This window comes from Oculina patagonica, chromosome 4 (assembly GCF_052425735.1).
Source record: "Oculina patagonica isolate OP01 chromosome 4, crgOcupat, whole genome shotgun sequence".
Classification (NCBI taxonomy): domain Eukaryota; kingdom Metazoa; phylum Cnidaria; class Anthozoa; order Scleractinia; family Oculinidae; genus Oculina; species Oculina patagonica.
Genome location: NC_135761.1, coordinates 19,812,480 through 19,828,290, shown reverse-complemented (window position 1 = coordinate 19,828,290; position 15,811 = coordinate 19,812,480). Strand labels below are relative to the sequence as shown.

Genomic DNA, 15,811 nt, shown 5'->3' with positions numbered 1-15,811 from the left:
TTTTTATTTCGCGTCACGTCACCTCGTGTCACGTCATCCGATCCGTTTTTCATCTTTTTTACATGAGTCGAGCAGATACACGAAGTGCTCGGGCGTATCTTTTCTCTCAAATTTTATCCGCTTCTCAAAAATACAGTAGAACCCCGGTAACTCGAACTCTGAAGGGAAACGAAAAACCGTTCGAGTTAGCGGGGTTTCGAGTTATCGGGGTAGATTAAATATTTAATTTGCCAAGTTAATAATTGATAGCTTACTGATTTTTCAGCACCTCAGTATACAGCACAGCGCAAATTAAACTTATCTCGTCAGAAACTCTAATACGATCATAAATTCTTAGGATAAGAGTGGAAAAAGGCTGTCAAATAGGTGATCTGTTTTGTTGCTCTAATCAATGGGCAACCGTGGCGAGTTGCAAGAACCGGAATTCAAGTTATCGGGGTAAATTTGACCCAAATTTTGATCAAGGGAAACGAAATTTTGTTCGAGTTAGCGGGGTTTTCGAGTTATCCGAGTTCGAGTTAACCGAGTAAAAATGACTTAAAAGTGAGTTCAAATCCAAGGGAAATGGCAACCTCGTTCTCTGGGGGCGGGGAGAGAGAGACCCTGGGAACGAGGTTGGGGAAATGGAAGTATGTTCGAGTTAGCGGGGTTGTTCGAGTTATCCGAGTTCGAGTTACCGGGGTTCTACTGTAAAGCTATACGTGCTGACGGAAAAGTAATCATATTCACATAGCGCTACGACGCCCAAAAGCACGAGTCATCAATAACGCAACTCACATGGAAAAATAAAGCAAAGTGGGATTGCTTTACTTTATTGGACACCTATTTAGAAAAAAAATGCGGAGGTCGGCACTTCATTCATCGAATTACCATGAGGTTGCTCGAAGAGTCTTTCATTTTTAATTACGTTGCCATAAAAGTATCAGGATCGACCTTCTCAGTGTTCTGAAAACTGCATGTAAGTTGTGGCAAACATAAAAATCGATGTTCCCCTGATTAAGGAATTATGTAGTAAATACAAGGTCTTCCTGCTCTTAAACGAATACGGGGACCCCACTCACTTTTTTTTTCATAATTTAAGTCCCCCTAGTGTAAGGTAATAAACCAGTAGGCAAAAGTTGGTTGAAAATCTATGTTCAGTTCTATTTCTGGGCAATGACCTTAAGTCGAAGACACGCCGTGCGACACTTTACTTTGGAAGTCTCACAGGCTTGTGGGTGACAAAACGCACGCTTTAATATCAGATTTTGAGCTTAAGTTTTAATAACGAAATGATCGAATTCTGCATCAATAGTAAAAAATATTTCCCGTTAGTTTGTAGCTCTTTTTTTTTATTTCTGGCGTTTTCTCGTCAAGTTTTTCGGTGGCAATTGGGCATATTCTTTGTTTAATCCACGTCAGAAATTCACGTGTGAATTATAAGAAAAATTATAACAAAAATATGACAGCTACAATGATGTTACTGGACTTTATTTCTCAGCTGATACAGAAGTTTCAAATCCTTTGATACAAACGCTTTTGAAAACAGCAGTGTAGTTTTTCTATCGTTACTATACTAAAGTCTTCTACAAAGTCCAGTGGATCACGTGTCACGTGTTTACTGCTGAGCTCTTGGCACCTCTTCGATGAAGATCCGGGACATTGTCTTCCAGCCTGTAGCTGTGTCAGCACTCTTCTCGCCGAGACAGCTTCCAACCCAGAATCTCACACGCACCTTCCCCTTGTGAATGTTATTACAGTGACCTTCAATATGGCGGTGACGGTGTAAGTTGTGGCCCTTGCCGATTCTCATGTAGAACGCACCCTCAATAGGTCCAGGAGAGCTGCACTCGGCGCCATTGAAGGTGAAATACCAACGGCTACAGCAGTCGTCACAGTTGTAAATCCTGAGGTTGCCAGCAAAGTAAACATGAAGGGCAGTGTCTGTGAAGTTCTTCATGAATTCACAGTTCTACAGATATAAACAGATTATAAGCCGTAAATAAATAAACAATAACTTCCATTTGGCGCGAAAATATGCACTGACATTTGTCCACAGCAGGAGCCCACGGGCTTCTGTCCACGGACATTATCAGTTCCGAGAAGCGAACAGATAATGTTCAAGGGCAAATATCAGTGCATATTTATGAAGCCAAATAAAGGCATTGTGCAGTATTATCCTCCAATTCGTTTTACACACATGAAAGAAGATATTTCAAAAAAGGAAAACGCAATTAATTTTACTTCATAGGCACTTCAACTATTTTCAGCTGATAAAGAACATTTGTCGCTTTTTCTGCTGCATTAGACACTTTTCCGTTGACTCTTGAATAGAGACAAGAAGGTTTAGAATCTTGCCAATTGGGAAAGGACTCGATGTTTTTAATGGAATGCTAGTAATAATTTCCTCAAGTGGGTCCAAAAAAAGCCGAAAAACCTTCCAAATGTTACCATGGTGCGCAACAGTATCTATCACAAGTTCAAAATATTATACACTACTGCGCTGTACCCTGGTTGCCACGTAAATCTGCTGCTTTATAGCGTCGAATTGCAAAGTTAATTACATAACTTACCTTGATCACACCTGAGTCTTTGTCATCACGATTTTTCCATGTGCATTCTTTCCAGTTCATGTGCGAGGAAAGCTGAGGTGTTCCTGGAGTTCCGCTGTCACCTTTCTCCCCTCTCTCTCCTTTTTGACCGACAGGACCCTGGACACCAGGTTGTCCCTTTGCTCCTTTCTTTCCTTCTGCACCAGGTGGTCCCTGGGGTCCAGTCTTCCCCGGACTGCCCTGGTCTCCTTTGGCCCCCTCACGTCCATTACAGCCAGGTGTCCCTGGGGAACCCGGCATACCAGGCATACCGGGAATACCATTTGTCCCTGGTTGTCCACCACAACATAAGGTGACCTGTGTTGGGAAATGAAATAAGAATGATTTTTCTTACTATAATGCCATTATATAAGATACAGTTGAACCCCGGTAACTCGAACTCTGAAGGGAAACGAAAAACAGTTCGAGTTAGCGGGGTTTTCGAGTTAACCGGGTAAAAATGACTGAAAGTGGGTGCAAGGGAAATGGAAGTTAGTTCGAGTTAGCGGGGTTGTTCGAGTTACCGGGATTCTACTGTAGTTGGAAAAAGGAGAATAAGACTAAAGGAAACAGCAACAACACCATCAAAGAATAATATACAGTAAAAACCCGCGTATAAGAACCTAAGTTTTTTCAAGTTAGCCTAAACAGGTTCTTATATAAATGGTACATGTATTTAGTGTAAAATTAGGCTAACTAGGTTCTTAATTAGGTTCTTAACTTTTGTTCAAGAAATAAAGTAGAATTTTTAAAATGATCTGGTCTTTAATGTCCAATAACAGTATTCTTGGAGGTTTCGGTAAGCACAATACTATACTATTTTAATGTGTACAGACTGTTTTATAAATATATTTTTGAAAAGATTTTTTAATTTTATATTTTTGAGAAGATTATTGTTTTCGTTTTTGAAAATAAGAACCTGTTTTAGAATTTTAGCCTAAAATGGTTCTTATGTGAAGGGTGCTTAAAAATGAAATTTTAGCCTAACAGGCTCTTAAATGTTACGTTCTTATACGCGGGTTTTTACTGTATAACAACGAAGGTTAATATCACCTAGTTGATGGTCTGCAATGTTTAACAACAAATTCAAAAGAATTTAAGCCAAAAATGACCAGGAAACAGGAAATGGCAGCAACAACAATGAATGTGAGAGTGATAAATGATCATCGCAGTGAATTTCCAATTAGAAATAAAGAAGCCTGAAAAAAATTCAGGGCTTCAACGGGATTCGAACCCGTGACCTCCGCGATACCGGTGCGATGCTCTACCAACTGAGCTATTGAAGCCACACATTAGGAGCGAGGTCAATTGTGAGTTCATATTTTCCCGTGAAAGGAGTGAAATGATGTAATGTATATGAAATGATTCATATATGAACTGCGGATGTATATGAGAGTGATAAATGATCATCGCAGTGAATTTCCAATTATGGTTGTATATGAATCATTTCACATACATTACATCATTTCACTCCTTGCACGGGAAAATATGAACTCACAATTGACCTCGCTCCCAATATGCAATGTGTGGCTTAAATAGCTCATTTGGTAGAGCATCGCACCGGTATCGCGGAGGTCACGGGTTCGAATTCCGTTGAAGCCCTGAAAGAAAGGATCAAAGGGAGATTCACTGCGATGATCATTTATCACTCTCATATACATCCGCAGTTCATATATGAATCATTTCATATACATTACATCAATAATAAATGTACATCTTTATCTAGATAGATAATTCCACATAGATGTATCTTGTCTTCAATGATAATAAAGAGGCAGTTATGGTGCATGTATATAGATAGCCTGCGAGCAGGCTCTCTATTCGGGGGAAACGTGAATATATTATTATTGAGGCGCGATCCCGCGAGTGCCGAAGGCGCGAGTGCGTGGGCGAAGCGAGCCCCCAGAGGGATTTTGGTCGCGGGCTCGCTTCGCACGCCCAGCGGCTACTCTTTTTTAACTTTCTGGAGCAAGGACTCTCTTCTCCGCAGAGGTCTCTTTCGTGTTTCGTACGGGCTGGGAAATAGGGAGAGGAACGGGGAGAGGTGAAAAGTAAGCGCGCGGAGCCTGGAAAGAATTGAAACCAAAGCGCGCGATTTCGCCTTCCTCCCCCCGTGTTTTTTCGCCTTCCCCCACGAAAGAGGCCTCTGCGGAGGAGAGAGGAGCAAGGAAAAAATATTGCTTTTGAAGTAGCGCAAGATTGAGCAATAATGTTGTCTATGAAAACATGTTTATACAGTCCTCTTGTTTTTAAGCGATGAAAGCCACTTGAACACGTTTAACGTGTAATTAGCCTTAGTACATAACTGGTAGCCTTGGTTTGTTGAAACAAAGTCATATACATGTAGAGAATACGAGGAAACGAGTACTCGTTTTAAAATTGAAACGCATACATCGTCAGCTCGAACAGTCTTCTCTCGCGCTCTTACGAGGTTAATTCTCGTTCGAACAAGATAATTGAAACAACGTATCCATAAGAAAAGAAGGCCTACTTAATATGGTACAGATCGAAAGTAAACAATGACGGAAAGGTTTACATTTTAATCCTGATTTGCACTTTCTTTTCTTGAGCCCGTTCAGAGTTCAAAATTCGAGCAGTAATGACAACGGTATGTAGTTTTTTAGTCGAGTGATTGTAATCTGTCAAGTCGAAAGCTAAGTGATGGTATTTCAAAACAAGAATGTCTGTTCTAGCAAGACTCGTAAAGTAAATTGAACCACTTACCTTTGAAGTATCTCAGCGCCTGTATCGTCTGATTGGAAAATTGAACACGCTAAACGGGGAAGGAGATAAAAAGAAGTGTTACTGAGATCTAACATTAAAACGAAGAAAAAAAATCCAAAAAAGTGATAAGACTTACATTTTTAACTTGTACAATCCTTTCGTGCCGCTGTTCAGAACTTTAATGAATTGCTCTTAGTCAAGCAAATTGACTTGTTTTGCTTTGTTTACAACCTGATCCCGGTTTATTCTCGTAGGATAAGGTTTCTGAAAAAAACATACATATCAAATTGATATTTTCAGTCTAACAAGCAATGCTATTTGCTAAAACTATTTGCTTTCCCTGCTTTTTGTGAAATGGACAGACTGAATGGAATAACAGCTGATATTTCTGCATTTGCTCAGCCTTTTTTCACAAATGGGTGTGAGTCACGTTTATCTCAGCAATTGCACGCGATAGTTTTTCTAAGCGGGACAACTGCATAATATAGTACTTAAGACGGGAGAGCCATAAATTTCAACCGCGGGCCCACATTAGCATAAATTCGAAAAATTTGAAAAAAAATCACAGCATAGCCCTAGGCATCCTCGGACACCCAGGGGCAGTTAGTGGGGGCGACGTGCAGCTTATCGGGACAACGGGATTTTCGGGCGAAAGTTTACAACACAGAGCGTAACAGCCCCTGGGCACCTTGTCTTACCGAACCAGTTCCAGAAGCGTTTGAACTCCTTCCCCTTGATTGGCCACAAAAATATTTTTGTGGCCAATCAGCGAGGTTGACCAGAAGAGCGACTCTGACGTCTTCTTACACGAAGTTGTTTTCCTCATAGACTCGTCGTTGTTGTTAAGCCCGTCCATCGGATGATACTACGTGGGTCTCAGATAAAAAAGCAAACCAAAAACAAAACAACGAGGCCTGGGAATATGTTAAATGTAGCATAGCGCAAGGAAACCAAAAGTTTTTAAAGCTATACGCGAGCACCTCTTGTTTATAAGTTTTGTTTTTGTTATTTAAATATCCAACAAATTAAACAAAAACCCTTTGTTTTAACTGTCAAGCTGGCAACAAAATAACAATAGGTGACGACAGCGATATCTTCGCTAACGCGTGGCCCGTGCAGTCATAGTTAGTAGAGGGAGACTGGTTAGGAAACTCGGCGAACATCAAAGGATCAAAACAATAGCGGCTCGCTGATGTTAAACTGACCCATCACGTGACACTGACCCTGCACACTCAAAACAAGATGGCGGGCGGTATTGACGATCTCTACCTCTTTGGCGAAGATTTTGATGCTATTTTGGGTATTTTTGAAGAGGATGCAGGGTTACAGGAACAATTTGAAAGCTCAGCAAGCGATGTAAGTACAAAACTAGAATTTTTTTTCCACTGTTTTGGCTGGAGCACGGTAAAATCTTCAGTGACACACGAGCTCACGCGCCAACATACATGTAAACAACAACCTCAAGTTTGTCTCTTCAAGGTAAATTTAATCGGTATTATTCTCGAGCTGGATCTTAAGGAAATGTTTCGTAATGAAAATGAATACGACGAACTTATGCTAGCATATGCCCTTGCATTGTAGTTAAACTTCGCTCTAAATTACATCGCTGTCTTGGCTCTTTCTGTCTTTCCTGTTTTCTATCCTTATTTATTTGTTTCCGTATCAATTGTAGGTTCAATCAACAGAAATTGTATGCAGCGACTGCGGGAAAAAATACAAAACTAGTGGAGGATACCGAAGGCATAGAAACTCTAAACACAACGATCAACAACAACGATTGTCTCTTACGCCAAGCGTTCTTGCCGAGATTGTGAATGATGCTGTACAGAAAGTTAGAGAAAACAAAGTCTTCAATGCTGACTTACGAGACGAATTCAGCAAATATGAATACACACAGCTTACCGAAACTGAGGGATTTTCTGTGTTTCAAGTACTGTACGATGGATACTTAAAGAATGGAGACACTGAAAAATTTTATGAGAAATATTATGCCCAGGTTCCACTAAAATCAACAAGCTTCTTTAGAGGGTTATCTCGAAATGCAGCTACATTACTGGCAATTAGAGTGGCTGATAGCATGCTTGCACTACTAACTCTCCCTCTACTAACTATGGTGCAGTGAAGTGCCCAGACCGTGGCAAGTTCCAGAAGTCGGGCAACGACCGAGAAAAATAATAAGAATTGTTGTTTACTTGAATAACTATTAAAAAGCGCGCAACTAACAGTGTAGAACTGGCAGTCGTCTAAGGCTTATTTTTTTCTGAGACTCTCCATGTAATAGCATCCGATTGATGGGCAGAGCATCCACGACGAGTCTATGAGGAAAACAATTTCGTGTAAGAAGACATCAGAGTCTCCTGGCCGGTCCTCGTCGCTGATTGGCCACAAAAATATTTTTGTGGCCAATCAGGAGGAAGGAGTTCAAACGCTTCTGGAACTGGTTCGGTAAGACAAAGTGCCCAGGGGCTGTTACGCTCTGTGTTGTAAACGTTCGCCCGAAAATCCCGTTGTCCCGATAAGCTGCACGTCGCCCCCACTAACTGCCCCTGGGTATCCGAGGATGAGCCCTAGGTGAACTATAACTATATATTTTGAGACATTTTACGCAAGGCAAAATTGACAAAATTCAGCGCCTAAAATCATTGCCTGGTACATGAGCTAAGGTGTAGAAACCTTATACCACGTGAAAGAGCATTGTTTCTTCTTTGAGAATCCGTTTTCAAAACCATGGGAAACTAAAAAGACGATTTTTAACGGCCCGAAATGCAAGTAGTACTTTCGTGAAATTTGAGCTTCGCGTAACGGCTTCGCGATGCTTGAAACTCACAAAAGAATAACAAATAAACATATTAAAACAATACAGCTTTAATAATACTTGTCAACAGGTACCAGAACATACTCACGAGACTATTTGGCGTGGTGTTGTATCATTTCTAAGAAATAAGAAACCATTTTAGCCGTTTTATTTGACCTCGAGTTCCAAAGTAACAGAAAGCAAACACAGGTCACGTAGCGTTTGTTAAGGTCAAAGCACCCTTTATCAGATCAAATTGTAATCAATGAATTTCATTTGTCACACAGATAACAAGAGCTACAATCAAATAATGTTCATACCTTATAATAAGTAGTCAAAGCACCCTGGAAACTTTAAAAAATCCCATCGAAAACAACATCTATTCTTCGCTGGTTTGAGTCAAGTGTGCTTATCGTTAGCTTGCGTTACATAATGGATAAACCGCTGACAAGCTGTTATATTTTGCGGGCTTGATTCTACAGAAGGACGTGTATCCGTCCCTTACAGTCTATTAAATATTTCATTATTGTTGTTAGTGACCCCTTCTACCCTAAATGTTTGTTAAGTAAACTAAAGCGTGACCTTAACTCGGGTGACTTTCAACAGATGACATTTAGGAACGAACCTTTATTTTCTTGGGGGGGGGGGGGGGGGGAGGGGTGGACATTAGCCAAATAAATTGCTGCAGAGTAAAACCGGCTGAAATAATCGTGCAAGAAAGCCAAAAAATTAATTTCGTTAAATGAAAATGAAACATGTGAAAAATAAATATCTAGCTCGGAAAAAATGACCCCTCCCGTCTCCCACCTTCTCAAAAAATAATGGTTTTTAGCTCACTTATCTAAATACATCTCCTGTTGTGTCATTTGGTTTGACTATCTTTCTGTAATATTCATTGTTATTGGCTATTCCTTTATTTGAAAATATATCCTTTACTCTATAACTTCAAGATGAACTAAATGGGTCAAGTTATTATTAAGCAATTTATCAATTAGTTTTTGCTATATTTATAGTAAATATTGAGTTAAGTCCGAAAAACGTTTTTTCGACAAAAGTAGCCCTCTGAAGGTATTGTGTAACCTTAAAGCAGCTCTCCAATCAGAAAAAAAAACATTAGAAAAAAGTAAAAGGAGTAACATAGTAATGTACAAATGAAACAAAATAGTAGGGAAGACTGGTAAGATGGGAGTTTCATTCCAATAAGAATAAGATGTTGAAAACAAAAAAAGACAAGAAATCGGATTGCCCATCATTAAATAGTTTTTTTCCGATTTACTTTTTCCCTTGACTTTTTCTTAACACAGTAGTGAAAATATCAGAATAGAGGTATATAACTAATATAAGATATGCATGTATGTTGTTGTTGCTGTAACAATAACCTTGTAATTGAGACCATGGTATATTCTTTCCCTCTCCAATGTTGTATGCCTTCCATAATGTGACACAGTCCTCTTGGTAGAGAAAATTGTTTAAGCTGCTGATACCCTCCCAGCGGCCTGGAACCTCTTGCTGTGGCTTGTTGGTAGCATCGGTAACTAGGACGACCCGCACAGCACTCATTCCCCCGTGAGACAACATGGCTTCTTTGAAGTCGCGCGCCGTTACCACGTCGTGGCCCTGGTTGATGTATCGGCGCACATGAGCCTTGATGGAAGCGGCTTTTCTGTCACAAGGCCCTTTACCTCCCTGAGGGTCACCGAAGTCGACTCTTTTTACATCAATCCCCGTCGCCTCTCCCATCAGACGGCATGCTGACAGCATGGCTGCACTGTGATAGCACCCAGCGTTATCTTGCCTTAGTGCTGCACTTGTAATTTCAGGATGCTCTGCCTTTAGTGCGTCCAGTGTGTCTTGTAGAACTTGAACAACGGCATTTGCGTCCTGGCTGGAATCTTCTATTATGTGGACAAAGGTCTGCTGCTCAAGCTGACTAGCACACCTGCGCACTACTACGTTGACATGCCAGGAAATACCCCTCTTGCCGAACCAGTCAGCTTGGGTCTCCCGATATTTTTGTGGCAGCCACTTCATAGCCCAGTCCTGGGTTATGAGCACTGATGTCTCGTCAAGACTTTCCAGAACTGTTGTACGTGCCTTGTCTTGTTGTAGGGACCTCAGCTGATGTGCTTTCCATGATTCTATGGCATGGAGGGCTTGGTGAAACATATACTGCAAGTCTTCTCGTTCAAATTCTGACCGCGGGGCTTCAGTGATGGCATCTTCAACCTCTTTCATTGCAGCTTTAAGCACCTCACATTGAGTGCAGCTCTCCTCATGACTTTGATCGCAGTCGGCGATAGTAGTAAGATGTTGTAATATTTTACTTTAACAGTATTTTTTTAACATCGTACCATTACATCGTATCATATCCTACAACCATATAGCAGTAAAAAGCAAGAAGGGTACGTATACTGCAGATAATCATGTGAACACATCATCATCTTTACTTAAGAATTTTTGTTCTTTCCTGTTTTGATTAAATCTTTCGTGGACACATAGTCCTCGTAAGAGCGACTTGGGTTTACTAAATCAAGTTTTGCCCATTTTATTATAGGAAATTGACGCTTGTGACAGTATTAATTAAGGTATTTGAAATTAACGCGACTTAAGATTACGAAGATTGAAGGAAAAATTACCTCCCAACTAAAAAGATTACCGCAAAAGAGGGTGTAGCATTTCAAAATGAAGGAAATGAAGCGTCAATCTTCTATAATAAGGAAAGCTAAACTAAATACGCATACGTTCTAACTATTCCTTCGATGAAATAGTTAAACCTTTCTAAGCGTAGGCTGTATTCACATTAATTCCTAATATTCATTAGTGCATTTTTTTACACTGTCTGGCTTAAAAAAAACGCGCCACATTCTTAACGAATAAGACTCAGTAAAGCAAAAACCAGTCACGCGTCATACGCGCGCGTTTTCAGGTGCTATTAATTAAATGGTTTCGTGTAATTACTTTAGATTCGTACGAAGTCTTCGTCTTATATTTGATCAGTCTGAAAAAGGCAACTGACGCGCGAAAACGGGCTTCGGAAGAAAATATTTGTACTTGGCCTTCGAATTATGCAAGTCCCTGGAGCGACTGGGTACTAGTCTGTATTTCTTTAAAATGTTTGATAGATAACTGTCTTTGCCTATACGTCCTTTCTGATCCGTTATGTTTTTACTGTATCAAATCGAACATACCTTAAGCATAAAATCCCAATATCACCCTCCAAGCAAACTAATGCTCGTTTCAGATTGCTTTTTGACCATTTATCAGATTTATATCGAAAAAAGCATGCATGGAAGGCAATTGACCTTTTCAATTAAAGTCACCCTTAATGTACTGCTTTGCCTCCTTCAGTACCTTCTGCAAACGACTTATCCACGTTCTGTCGTCTCTGCGCAGCTTTGGCAACATTTTAATCAGGTCGTCGAAAGCCTTACCACCGTCTGCCGCGATGTAATCGAGCCCTTGAAGCGACTTTCGGACCGAGGCAGCACAGGAGGACAAGACGCGAAGCATAGTAGATCTGCTGAACGGCGTGAAGCGGACTTCCTTACAATACTGAGTATACTGTGCCACGATTCGTTCTGGTATCATAGTTCTGATAAGATTAGGTGTTTCCAGGACACTTCCATCCGACAGGGGCAGTAGTCTTTGGCCAAAGGGTAGATCTAGTATTACATGTGGACTGGTGATGAAGTCCAGGAAATGGTCCAATTGAGCATAGTCCACACGCATACGGGGACTCTTGGACACGAGCACAGGCGAACCTCGCCCGTATTTTACTGCGTGTTGTCGTGCGGTCTTTACTCGATATTCCGTGATGCCAGGTATGTATCGCTGGAGGAGGCTGTATGGCACAAGGTCTGCCATGATGGAGAGGACTTGTCGCCGCGTGTCCCAGCTTGCGGCATTTTGGTATGTTTCTGCCAGGGATTTCAGATATTTGTCATCAGCTGAGTTAGGCTCAGACAAAAACACCCAAAGCACTCTCAACTTCACCTGACTTTTTCAATGCTTCCCAAAGGCCACCTGCGTCATCTGGAATAATGACTTCCAGGGCTGCCACGACTGCATCCCTTGCTTTAGCAACGTATGAATACTTGGTCCGGGAATCTAACTGCTGAGCCCATGGTTTCCGCTGCTGTGTTAAGGGAGACATTCCACTGGCTGCCAAGAACTCGTTTAGCTTTGTTCGGCAAAAACTCAGCGTCGCGCTGGCTCTGCTTTCACCTGATAGTTCACTGCTGCTTTGTTCTGTTTGATCAGGAACGTATAGACTTGTTTCGTCCAACACAATAGCGACACTTTCCATCGCCTGACATAGCGAATCACTACTGCTCAAAGCCTCAATATCCTATAAAGGAAGAAAAACATGAAGAATTTCGATTGGTAGTGGCAATTGTATAGGGTATTTACAAAGCTCAATGCGCTTCATAGTTAGATTAATTCTCCTCTCCCTTCCGTGCGCAATTGAAATATAGGGGTCGAGGCGCCGTGAGGCGCGAGAAGAAATAGTCCAGGATTACTTGCATGTGCATGCGCCAGTTTTTTTTTTCCAAAAAAAGTGGCGAAAAAACATATATATTTGGTAGATAAAAATAATAAGTTGCTGTGTAGCACTTTGTTTATGTACTTTGAAATGTTTTTCTTGTTAAAAAAAAGTGCTAAAATGTTTTCTCGGGTTATTCCCGAAACGTCTCGCTAAAAGATAAAACATTTTAGCACTTTTTTAACAAGAAAAACATTTCAAAATATATATTTGGTAGCACTTTTGAAAACACGCGCACACAGATGACGAGTTCAACTACGCGACCATGTAAGGCAAGGTCAACGGGAATAACTTTACAAACCTAGGCTTGCCAGATTATATATTAAAAGCTAACGGTCAAAAGACAAATGGTTATCCGTCAACTATTCCTGGTATTTTGTACCTGCTCATCGAATTGGCTTTGGATGCAATTTAGCGGTCTTTCTTTGCATTTGCGCGAAGTTGCATTCGTCATTTGAGCGAGCAATTCTAACCCTTATGCCGCACTCCTCGTTTCTTATTGGCTCATTCTGAGCATGCGCATGTACTGCATTATTTTTATAAGGAATCTCTCCTCACGCGCCAAGTTCAACCCATGGTTTTATGCAACTATAAATGATTTACGTATTTCAGAAAAAAATGTTGGACATTTTTTCCCTTCGACTTACTGGTTCCTTTTCGGCGGACTCATCTGATGGGGAGGTTGTTTCTTTGTCCCTTTTCTCGACTTTAACTAATTGCTGATCAGTTAAAGTCTCTGTATGTTTGCTGAGCCGGGGGCGTTGGGTCTGGTCTACTCAGCAAAACGCGACACAGCTTACATATTGCTGAAACCAATAGAAACAACAATGATTTACATATCCTTAGCATTCAGAATCAAACCAAGTAAAAAATAACTAAAATACTGATCGATTTCAGTCACAGGTAAGCAGTTTTCGTACTTTACAAGATTGCTTCAGCTACAACTCATAAGGACTTACGAGATCCAATAGGGACTAGTGTGGAGGTCATCTTGTAGACGAGTTTAGACTGCACGAAAGTGACACTACGATCACCTTTCATCTGCGTAGTCTTATGAGGTGCCCAACTTGGTGGAACAGCGCAGAATCGCTTTTGGCAGCGCCATCTGAGGCCAAATTTATCCCTATGTTTTGGGCAAATAGACATGCTTTGGTGGCTGCTGGTGATCTCGAAAATACCTGAAAAAATGATACACAAGGTAGTAAGCCATTAGCATAGGCTAGAAAGCTTTGTTTAGCACCTGAATACTACGTTATGAATCAAGACCTAGGTTTCAAAATTGAGTGTTTTCCAGTTAATTAAGCGGCGTGTATATACTGCATGACATAAACTGACATGACCTATAAATAACTTGTTACATACACAGACGAAACGCCACCACCCACTTCACTCCAACTGAAAAAGACTTGCACACAGATTGTCGAACCAGCAGCCCTTCCTTTTCAGTACATTAAAGAACGCGTGCGAACTCGCTACGGGCCGTTGGGTCTCCTTTAAATTTCAGTATCAGTAATCGTTATTTATACATAATATTAGTTACCCGTGTCTTATTGGTAAACAGACGGATAAAGAACTTTGCAATTTTTTCTCGTGCACATTTTTTCCATTCAGAGGTATTTAACTCGCCAGTAGGTCTCGCCTGCAAACTTACCCCTTTGGGTATACGATATACAAAAGTGGGGAGGGGTCGGAGGAGAGTTAGCGTTTTTCGATATCTAGTTAGAAGACTTGCGTCCCTTAATTTAGAACGTATTTTTAAGTATTTTTTAAGTAAATCAGGCATGCCAACCCTTACAACCTACCCGTTCCCTTCCCCTACCCCGTCAGCCGGCCGACGTGTCAAGCGTACGTGACAATGTTGAAATATTTCTGTTTATACATACCTGCTCTAGCTAAAAGAAGTTCCGCCTCACTTTTTAGGGTAGAATCGGCAAAGCCACCAGCAAAAGTTTTCAAATGACCACTGATGTCTTTGTCACATTTTTCAATTGCGATACATTGGGAATTTGCCGGATGTTCAGCACTGGATCCGCATTGTCCCCCAACTTTCTCAGCATACTCACAAAATGCCATTTCCGATCGAGATGAATCACGGAAAATTCAGCTGAAAATTCGCACTTTTCCAAGATAATAGGAACGACAACTTGTTGTGATATAAATGCAAACTTAACCTGGATACACGACTGCTTCACAGAGGCACTGACTGTAGAAAAGGTGCAAGAATAATGATTGTGTAACAAGTTAAGGAGAGGTTTGCTTAAAATAAACATGACCTGCATTGGGAAACTACTTGGTGTTAGGTCATGTTTATTTATAGACTCTTGGTTTTAGGCCAACTTGATTAAAAATATAACACAAACAGCGGGGTAAAGTAACAACCTCTCAGACACAAAAACAAGCCAGACACCCCTGTTGCGACAGTTCCTAAAAAAGATGTCATAATCCTGTTACCCTACTTAGGTCTTCCGAGCATCCAAATCACTAAACGCCTTAAATCCTGTGTATCCAACTTCTACTCTTTCGTCAACCTCAAGATCATTTTTCAGAACACACGCCGCATCAAATCCTTCTTTCCGTACAAAGACCGCCTCAACCGTTCTCAACGATCTAAGGTCATCTACAAAGCTAGCTGCTGGGACTGTGACGATGTTTACATTGGGAAAACAAAACGACGATTGCATGACAGAACTCAGAGACTCAAAGGACAGTGCAGAATGCAATGGAGTCGACAATTGAAAGTACATGTACTGTTTGATGTTCGTGTTTTTATTTGCTTTATTTTACTTGCAATTAGATGTTGAAACACCACGTGTTTTCCGGGTTTTTGTTACGCTAATCTTGACCAATCTTTGCAAACGTAACACGATACTTCTGTTCGTTTGTAACAAGATACTTTTGTTGTTTTCCTTGAAAATGCCGTAACGTGACCCTTTGTTCGTTTGTCTCTTTTTTGTTTCACGGCGACATCGATGGCATTTGTCTTCCTTTCAATAATAAAGCCAATTATTTCACTTTAATTTAATTAAGTTGCAGTTTAAACTGCACGAAAGACGTTTCTCAAAAAGTAAAGAGCAAATCTAGTCAAAAAACATCTCTTTCGAAATGTTTTTTAAAACGCAGTACAGCTAGGATAATTGTTTCCTGGTTATCAGGAGTTTCACGCCGAAAATCCCGGTGCAA

General features: G+C 40.7%; 1 protein-coding gene and 1 pseudogene across 2 annotated transcripts in view; both read right to left on the bottom strand.

Moving 5' to 3' along the window:
* Positions 1-1,454: 1,454 nt before the first annotated feature.
* Positions 1,455-15,811, bottom strand: part of LOC144651855 (collagen triple helix repeat-containing protein 1-like) — a 72,711-nt gene continuing 58,354 nt past the window's right edge. Inside the window, exons 5-6 of one of the 2 annotated variants that reach the window (XM_078511903.1) lie at positions 2,553-2,888; positions 1,455-1,951 (exon numbers count right to left, since the gene is read on the bottom strand). In XM_078511903.1, coding sequence (XP_078368029.1) covers positions 1,598-1,951; positions 2,553-2,888 — 690 coding nt within the window. In that variant the 3' untranslated portion in view covers positions 1,455-1,597. The remainder of the gene's footprint in view (positions 1,952-2,552; positions 2,889-15,811) is intronic. The other variant, XM_078511902.1, reaches the window with a different exon arrangement.
* Positions 9,361-14,704, bottom strand: LOC144651626 (uncharacterized; annotated as a pseudogene).